Here is a 10,134-nt window from a genome sequence, read left to right as displayed (position 1 = left end):
AGGACTCCCGAGGGATAGCAGGCAGTCTGTGCCTGCCTTTGAGAATCTTTTCCTGCCAGCCAAGCCAGCTCACAGGTAGGACCGGCTCTCAGGTCTGCCTTTCTGGACCGCCAGAGCTAGCCACAAATAGGAGCTGTTTGAAGTACCTGTACTAGGTATATTTTATAGAGCTGGGAGGACAGCATTTATTGCGTTTGATGCTCTGAGGCTAGTTATGTCAAAGAGTGGAGTTGGGTGATGGGGAGGGTATATGGGGGTGGATGGAAGATGGAAAGTGACCACTGTGATTACCTTTGGACAGGTGGCCATGACCTCACTGCCCACTGGAACCCCCGGGGACCCCGATTTGTTTTCTGGGCTGCCGCCAGCAGGCTCTACTCCAGGCAACCAGAGCGCAGAGGCCTCGGAGGGCAACGGGTCGGTGACAGTCCCCCGCGCTGCAGCAGTCACGCCCTTCCAGAGCCTGCAGCTGGTGCACCAGCTGAAGGGGCTGATCGTGATGCTGTACAGCATTGTGGTGGTCGTGGGGCTGGTGGGCAATTGCCTGCTTGTGCTGGTGATCGCGCGCGTGCGCCGGCTGCACAATGTGACCAACTTCCTCATCGGCAACCTGGCCTTGTCCGACGTGCTCATGTGCGCTGCCTGTGTGCCGCTCACGCTGGCCTATGCCTTTGAGCCTCGTGGCTGGGTGTTCGGTGGAGGCCTGTGCCACTTGGTTTTCTTCCTGCAGCCGGTCACCGTCTACGTATCGGTGTTCACACTCACCACAATTGCTTTGGACCGCTATGTCGTTCTGGTGCACCCGCTACGTCGGCGCATTTCACTGAAGCTCAGCGCCTACGCTGTGCTGGGCATTTGGGCGCTATCCGCGGTGCTGGCGCTGCCGGCCGCAGTGCACACCTACCATGTGGAGCTCAAGCCCCACGACGTACGCCTCTGCGAGGAGTTCTGGGGCTCACAGGAGCGCCAGCGCCAGCTCTATGCCTGGGGGCTGCTGTTGGGCACCTATTTGCTCCCCCTGCTGGCCATCCTCCTGTCCTACGTCCGGGTGTCGGTGAAGCTGCGGAACCGTGTGGTGCCTGGCAGCGTGACCCAGAGCCAAGCTGACTGGGACCGAGCGCGTCGCCGCCGCACCTTCTGTCTGCTGGTGGTGGTGGTAGTGGTGTTTGCCGTCTGCTGGCTGCCGCTGCACATCTTCAACCTGCTTCGGGACCTGGACCCTCGTGCCATCGACCCCTACGCTTTCGGGCTGGTGCAGCTCCTATGCCACTGGCTCGCCATGAGCTCCGCCTGCTACAACCCCTTCATCTACGCCTGGCTGCATGACAGCTTCAGAGAGGAGCTGCGCAAAATGCTGCTCTCCTGGCCTCGAAAAATTGTGCCCCATGGCCAGAGCATGACTGTCAGCGTGATCATCTGATGCCACCCTGCTAGGCCTGAGCTGGGGAGCTTCATATCCCTTAGCCCCAGATGAGACCTAATTCCCAGCACCAGAGTTAAGCCAACACAGTACGAAATTCCCACCCAGTCGTCTTGTCTAGCTGTCTGTCTAGTTTTTTTTTTTTTTTTGTGTGTGTGTGTGTGTGTGTGTGTGTGTGTGTTTCTGTAAAATGTTAAGTGAGCTTTGGAGCAGAAGAGCCTGGGGAGAGGGAAATAGATTTATCAATTCTTCCTTTGGCTCCTGAAACCAAAACCCAGCTATTTCTCTGGGTTCAGAAAAATAATTCAGAAGCAAGTTTTTCTTTTTTTTCTTCCATGCTTACACTGTGGGTGAGATTTAAATGTGATGCTGGGGTTGGTAAAGATTTTCAGCTTATCTTTTTGAAAGGCCCCAGCTGAGATATAATGACGGATTGTTTTGCCAACCTGAGCCTTGGAGTCTATTATTTCAGATAATTATGTATCCCAAATCAGTATCTAGGATTTCAACATTTCCTGAATAAGACCTTTATGCTCCAAGAGATTTTCAATTTTTAAACCATTCAAATTTCTAGTATAAAATCCAGTTTCAGGTTATCTTTCAGAAGGTGCTGCTTTTGTCTCCCTTCTGACTCCTCAGCTACTATATTAAAAGGATGAAGGAAGCAGGTTATTTGGTAGGCCGAGCCCTGGGTTCAGTTGCTGCATAACAGGTTATGACAGTGTATGCCTGCGAGCCCAAAGCTCAGGAGATGGAGGAAGAAGGCTCAGGAGTTTATGGTCATCCTGGGTTACATAGTGAATTTGAGACCATACAGACATCGTGTGTGTGTGTGTGTGTGTGTGTGTGTGTGTGTGTGTGTGTAGTGTTTACCACAATACAGAAACTCGAACGTTTGGCTTCGTGAATGCTCAGTGCAAACTGTGTGCCACAGCATTCTCCTGCAGCCTCTAATTGCTGAATTTCAACAGATCAACAGCTGCCATCTGACTGCTCAGCACCTGTTCCCTGGAGACTCTTGCAACATATCAGCCCAGAAGCCAAGGGCTGGAAAAAAATTACTTAAGGATAGCACAGAAAAATAAACTCCTATCCACAAGACGTATAGTTCAAATGCTAATCCCTTTCAGGGTTGTGGAAACAGAAGAAGACTGCTGGGCATGAACCTGGGTTGGTGATCAGCACGTTGACCTCCCGAGAGTTTTGATAATGAGCAATGTATCTGGGACAAGGGCCTCAACAATGTATGCTGAAACAGTCACTGGGGTAGTAAGAGAAGGGGCTTTGGGAAAAGATACATAGAATCCTGCTATTAACCTAGACCCTGTGAATTGTATGGCAGGAATTAGTGTCTGTAAAAAGCCTGTGAGGTTCTAATGCTTCTCCAGCAAGGTTTCCTCTCCTATTACTTTTGGAAAGAGACTAGCTCATTTATCAGAGTGCTGTACAAGAGGAGTTGTGGTACTAAAATGATAAGAGTTGAACAAATAGGCTCACACCTACAGCAAGAATATTTGCTCCTGAGCCAGGCAGTTCTAGAAGTCTTTAGTAGCAACTAAGCTACATTCCATAGACCTGGGAAATGATGTTCAGAGAAAAGTTGAAGCAGGTTAAAAAATGGGAGATGGTAACTACCTCTGGCAGAAGCACCTAACTGACTTTGAGCTTCATCTAAAGACTGGAGCATGGAGAACCTATATTCTAACGATGTAGTCCATCATTAGAATTGTACTGTTGCAGACAACTATTGTATTTGCTAGGCACCCCAGGGATGGACTTTTGTGCTTCCTGTGGAGGCTCAGAGCCAGATCATGCTTTTGATGAGCACATGTGGAGAGAACAGGAAATGGAGGAAGAGGTGCGATTAGTTAGGGGGAGATGTAGTTGATTTTGTTTGTTTTGTTGAAATGGCTGGTTCTCAGCCATGGCTGCTCTTAGAATTCCCCAAGGTTTTTAGAAATCCAAACCAAACCAAACAAAATACATTGATGCCTAACCCTTGTGTCAAGACCCCCTTCCCAAAATTTAATCAACTTGAGATGGGGCCTAGAGTCTGCATTTTTCAAAACACTTCTGGAAACTTTAATGTGCAGCCTAGGTACGGTAGCTTAAGAAAGGCTATTTTTCCAGTGTTGCTCAGAAATGCCCTTGTGAGTCTTCATTTGTACCTACCAAAGTTGTTAAGAATCTGTACTTGAATTTGACCGTGAGTTAAGCACCACAGCTGAATACTCCGACAGTCTTTAACAACACCTGATCCATCCACTTTAGAGAACAATCCTCATGATTAGAATATTTGAGCATTCACCCAGCAACTTTTTTTCCATCAGTTCCTGTGTAGCCCCTCAGTTTAGAAGGAACATTATTCAATTTTAGCTGAACTGCTTATAAAGTTACCCATCATGTAAGTCCAAGACTTCACTGTCAAGGTGTTAAAAAAATAAATAAAATGTTCCCTTATTAGTTTAAGGCCACACCAACTGTGAGAGAAAAGTGTCCCTCGTAACCTAGAATGATTGTCACCAGCTTGTCATGCAATGATTTAAGTGAAAGTTTTAAACATTTGCAGTTTTCTGGGGATCCTAAAGAGGGTGTTAAATTAGGCTGTACCTATAAGTATCTTTGCAAATTGTGAAATTGTCACGACTGAACAGCAACTAATTAATTGTTACTCATTGTGACATCTATTTGGAAGTAGTTTGCCAAACAAACTGACTTGTAAAAACATCTCTTAGAGATGGTTTCAGAGAACTCTGCACAGGCTTATACATAGAAGCTGTATTTCATAATTTGTTTTTGGTTAGTATCAAGTGCCAGAGACGAGTAACCAGGTCTACTCCTGCAGGAAATGATTCAAGAGCAAAGCTGGGAACTGAGCCAGCTTGGAACTCGGCAGCAGCCTGCCTTCCCAAGGCTGACAGGAAGCTCTGTAATCCTTTTTGCAAGCATTGTCAGCAGACCTCACTTTTGGCATGTGATCAATAGATTTATCTCACCAAATCAACAGAGGAGTATTTCAATATGTGTTGGCGATAGTGACCTGGGAGTAGCAACCGTAGGAGATGCTGAAGTAAACAATATTCCAACTGATGCAACCTTTTTTGAGCTTCTGCCTGATGGATTTCAGGCTGCTCTCTTTACTAGGGCAGCTCATTTTCAGGTTTATTTTCTCTGTGAACTATTCAACCATCTTTGGTCTGCATTCCTGATCATCCAGCAGTGTTTTAGATGCAAGGCCAGGAACTGATCTCAGAGGCACCCGTGTAAGAGCATAACTTGACGGTGAATGAATGCACTGTTCTTCCCTCCCAGAGAAAGGTTGGGAATGCCTGTGTTCCCCAAGGCATGTATGTAATGGATTTATGACCACACATTGATTTCTTTACTTTATGTGTCAGATGTTTTTGTTGCTGAGTCAGTGTGGAGACTTCTCAGGCTGGGGCTTGTAGTGTGTTTGACATAATAAATATTACATTGGTTTCATAGTCTTCAGCTCTGGGATTAATGCACATACCCAGGAAAATAACTTAGTGCCCAACTAAGATTTCATCAGTATTTACTAATTCCAGAGATGAACCGTTCATGTTGGCTCTTCTACGACCCTCTGTCTCCAATTTGCACGATGCTAGCATTTTAGTCTATGGTACTAAGGTTTTCCCAGGGACAAAAGCCTAAATCCACATGGCCATCAGAAAGAGAAGTGGAGTATTTCATGCTGAGTTTCGATGCTGTCATGAATGTAGATAAATATCTAATGGTCAGCATTTTATCAACCATTTCCCACATGTAGCTTGGAAAAATTCTGAAAACACACTATATATGGGCCAATAAATAAGATGCAGAACATTTTAAAACATTAATGACAGATCCATAAACTATTTTTTGCTGAATATAGATTATCATTTTAAAGAGGATTTATGGCTAACAAGTGAGAAGGCTCATCTAGTGGAAAAGTGCTTGCCACCAAGACTGACTATCTGAATTAAATCCCAGGATTCATATGATAGAAGGAGAGAACAGTCTCTTTAGTGTTATCATCATCTGACCTCCACATACACTCTGTAGCATACACATACTCTCTAATAAATCAATGAATTAAAAATGAATTCATGGGGGTTGAAGGGTGGATGGAGAGGTGACTCAGTGGTACTTCAATCATAAAGACCTAAGTTTGGATCCCAGCACCAACATGGGGTGGTAGGTTGATGGAGGAGTGTCTATGTGTTACTTTCATTATTAATAAAGATACTGCCTTGGCCCTTTAAGAGAACAGAAAATTAGGTAGGCGGAGTAGACAGAACAGAATTCTGGGAAAGAGGGGGAGAAGATTCAGGCAGTTGCCATAGTGAGTCTCCATGCTTCTCCTCTCCGAGATGGACGCAGGTTAAGATCTCTCCTGGTAAGCCACACCTCGTGGTGCTACACAGATTACTAAATATGGGTTAAAGGAAGATGTGAGAATTAACCAATAAGAGGCTACAGATAATGGGCCAGGCAGTGTTTAAAAGAATACAGTTTCCGTGTAATTATTTTGGGCAAAGCTAGCTGGGTGGCAGGATGCAGCCCCGCCGCTTCCTTCTACAGTAGGTCACAAAAAGCCTATAATTTTAGCTCCAAGGGATCTGACACTCTTCTGGCATTTGAGAACATCAGCACACACTCACTGTACACGCACATTCACACTCACTCATAAATAAAATAAAAATAATTTTTTTAAAATATTTATTTCTTTATTTATTTTGTATACAATATTCTCTCTGTGTGTATGCCTCCAGGCCAGAAGAGGGCACCAGACCTCATTACAGATGGTTGTGAGCCACCATGTGGTTGCTGGGAATTGAACTCAGGACCTTTGGAAGAGCAGGCAATGCTCTTAACCTCTGAGCCATCTCTCCAGCCCAAAATAAAAATAATTTATAAATGGATTTATGAACCCATTTCCTCTGGTCCCACTCTTCCTGGGCACAAAACAAGCTAGTGTGCAGATACTGGGAAAGGAAGGTGTTCAGACTGGATGGGATGGGAGTTGGTTGTGATTCACGAAAAGCCTGGGCACTCAATGTCAGTCTTTGGAGGCAGTAAGCCTCATTGCGACAACCAAGTCTAGACATTCCTAGGAGGTTCTTGGACTATTCTCTGCTTTTCAAAATTTCCCTCTTTCCTTTTGTAGCCCTCTGTTTTGCCATTTGTCCTTGCTGCTGCTCTATTTATCTATAAAATATCTCCTGTCTGAAGTCCATTCTGTCCTAGCAATAGGGAGCTGATGGGATTCAAGCACTGATCTTCTGTTTGGTTCTCACAAAGGAGAGTCGCTGGCTATTGTAGACATAACAGAGGGTAGCTTGTGCCATGAGACTGGTGTGTCCAGGGTTGCAGCTCACAGTGTTGCCTGTACCCTGCGGGGTCCAGGAGTTTCGCAGTCACCTGTTTCACAGTTAAACTGCTGCCCCAGAAATTTGCCTAGAATTTTCACCGGACCCAAAGCTTGATAAACATCACTGAGGGCTCTCAAGAGGAACAAACAGTAACAAGTCAAATAGTTTTTTTTCTAGCATCTGGTTTCGGGGTAAAAACCAACCAAACAGCCTTTGCTTTTAAGCATTCCCTTCCTTGTCTCTCAGATCTCACAAAAGCTTTTCTTGGCTTGCTGATAACTAAGTCCCCTGGTCCCAGAGCACACATCCTCCTTCTGGATGACAGCCACTGAAGAATGGAATGCCATGCTGCCAGCACTTCCACCACTCCTCTGTTACAGCCAGGTGAAGCAAAGCAAAAAGAAAAATTCCCTTTGAGCTGAGAAGACTAAATCAAGGTTTCATGTGAGTTACAGTTATGCGCTAGAGTGACACAATCCCTCTTACTCTTGGGTCTTCACCCCAGAGGTGGGCTCAAGATAGGAGGAACCCCCAGGTGGGTGGATTTGGTGTCCAGGCTATAGTCAGTGTGTTTATAAGCAGGCTCCTTCGAGAAGCACAGATTGTCCTTCTGAGACCATTGCTCTTTTAAGGACAACTGCTATGGGCACAGTGCCCACATTCAGTAAGAAACAGAGTTGTTGGCAGGTTGATCAGATCACTGTCAGCACCTCTTTCTTGTGAACAGGTTTCTGTGCAGTCACATTTCCTACCTACTCTATACCCTCTGCTGGTTATTCCTCTCCACAACACAAGCACAAAATTTGATACATTTACATCCCAATGTTACTTTCTGGGAGAGGAGTTGTCTTTGACAAGCTTAGACGAGACATCCAGAGCAGTTTCTTTCACCGTGAAATGATCTGGTCAGACTCGGAGTGTAAGTTATTTTCCTCTTTGTGACAAAACCACCTGTCAAAAGCAACCTGTGGAAGGAAGAGTTTATTTTGACTCATAGCTTGAGGGTCCAGTCCATTATGGTTGTTGAGGATTACCATGGTAACAGGAATATGAGGCAACTGGTCACCTTGCATCTTCCATCAGGAAGCAGAGAGCAATGAATGCTTGTGCCCAATGCAGCTCACTTTCTTTTTGACTCATCAGGACTCCAGCCCATGAAAGGGTGCCACCTACATGTAGGGTGGCTCTTCATATCTCTTGTGACTCAACCTAGAAACTTCCTCACAGACATGTCCAGAGGTTTGTCTCCTAGGTGGTTCTAGATCTTGTCAAGTTGACAATATTATCCACTATATCTGGGGAGCTTCTACCTGCTTTAACTGCCAGAGGTGGCACCTTCTCTTGAAGAGGAATGGTGGTGGGAGAATCTCCTTCGGGGTTATAAATCCAGACGGTCATAGGTCCAGGAAAGCAAAGTACTTTATCGTATCTAACCACAGCTGAGTGTTTTGGCCCACATCTAGATAGAGTAGAGGTTCATCCACTAAAGTGTGTGGTGTAGGGATTTACAAGGATGGGGCAATAACCCAAGGCTAGAAGGAGCAGAGCAGCTGACGCTCCAAGAGGAAGGGTCATTTGAAGATCACTTCTAGTGGAACATTCTGAGGGAGGACTGAAACCAGGTCCCAGAGTCCCTGTGGAGAGGGAGCCTGTGGCAAAAGTTAAGCTTGCAGGAAACTGGAACTCTCACTGTCAGGAGCAAGGACCAGAGAAGTGACATATGCCATCCAGATTCAGTAGAGGGCCCTTTCATTCTTGGCCCTTGGGCTCTGAGAGCCTTTATGGATAAAGTGGCATTTGACTCAGACTCTGAAACTTTAAGTAACTAAGAGGGTGCTTTGGAGGAACATGGCTCAGGGTTAGTAGAGGTAGGACAGGGTGCTGCTCTTCAGAAGAGTGTAGGCTGTTCTTACAAGAGTCAGGAGGTTGAGATTGGCTCAGAAAGATGAATAAAGTTGGTTAAATTAGTTGGTTTTGCTGTGTGTTGGATACAGTGCCAAGACCCTTACATTGTTTATCTCTTAACACATTATTCTTGTTTTACAGAGAGGAAAACAGACGTTTAGAGAAGTTGAGAAATTTGCCAAGATGTCACCATGGTAGGTGGCAGCACTGGGCTACAAATTCCAAAGTCTACAGCTGGAACAACAATAACATCGTACTTGGAATTCAGCTGGAAGAGCCTGGCCCATTAGAAGAAGTAGTCAGGAGCCATGTAAGGTTTAGAATAAGAAGCAGAAAGAATGATGTTCAGGACTCAACTCTAGGCCTATGGCAACAGTTTCCCTAATACATGGAATCATGTATTAGTTGCTTTTTTTTATTGATGTGACCAGATTCCTGATGTAAGCAGCCTAAGGAAAGAAATACTTGTTAATGTTTTGCCTTATGGTTTCAGTGACTTCAGTCCACAGTCCTTGGTGCTGTTGACTGCAGTCCCGTGGAGAGGCAGACCTTTATAGTGGGAAGAAGAGAGTATAGTATAGACCCTCATAGTATAGAGGAAAGAGTGTTGATTTCATGGTGGATCAGGCATGAGCTATATCCTTCCAAGGTTTGCTTCCAGTGACCTACTTCCTCCAGCTGATCTCTGCCTATTAAACTTACCGTGTGTCTTTTCTTCAGACCTTGCTACATATTCAGGCAAGAACAGAAGTGAAGCAAGCCTGCATCCTGGCCTCTGAGATGGAGTAAGCTATAGATTTGGAGACTTGGGCTGAGTAACTACTGATCATTAATGATTTCTGCCAGTGCCCGAAGTGTTGTGACTCACGTTTTATGCTATATCTCAGCAGAGAGCTGCCAGAAAGTTAATTTCTTTTTTCCTTTTTTTTTAAAATGCCCTAAGATATTCGTGAAACATGAAGACCATGAATATGGATGAAAGATAGCATAAAGAGACTCCATGTTCACGAACAATGGTCCCAATTACTTTAAATTTTTTTTCTTTTTTTCTCTTATCATGCTAATTCTTTCAGACAATGAAAACAAGGCTGCTTCCGGTCCTCTGGCGGGGAAACAGGGCTCTTACGCAGCGGTTCTCAACCTTCCTAAGCCTCTTATGGAGAATTCTCACCCTTCCTGACCCTGAGACCCCTTAATACAGTTCCTCATACTGTGGTGACCTCTAACCACAAAGCTATTATGTTGCTACTTTATACTGTAATTGTGCTACTGTTATGAATCACAATGTAAACATCTGTGTTTTCAGGTGGTACTAGGCAACCGCTATTAAAGGGTCATTCAACCCCCGGAAGGGTCAAAACCCACATACTGGGAGCTGCTGCTCTTCTGTGAGACAGCCTAGTCCTCAGGGGTCTGCCAAACAAACCTGTACTC

General features: G+C 45.2%; 1 protein-coding gene across 1 annotated transcript; it reads left to right on the top strand.

The window, feature by feature from the left end:
• Positions 1 to 307: 307 nt before the first annotated feature.
• Positions 308 to 1,420, top strand: Prlhr (prolactin releasing hormone receptor). Its single transcript, XM_038318174.1, has one exon. The coding sequence runs from the start codon at positions 308 to 310 to the stop codon at positions 1,418 to 1,420; it is 1,113 nt and encodes a 370-aa protein (XP_038174102.1).
• Positions 1,421 to 10,134: the final 8,714 nt, after the last annotated feature.

The sequence above is a fragment of the Arvicola amphibius genome, chromosome 1 (assembly GCF_903992535.2).
Source record: "Arvicola amphibius chromosome 1, mArvAmp1.2, whole genome shotgun sequence".
NCBI classification, from domain to species: domain Eukaryota; kingdom Metazoa; phylum Chordata; class Mammalia; order Rodentia; family Cricetidae; genus Arvicola; species Arvicola amphibius.
The sequence above is the reverse complement of the archived record's forward strand: the minus strand, read 5'-3'. Positions and strand labels throughout refer to the sequence as shown.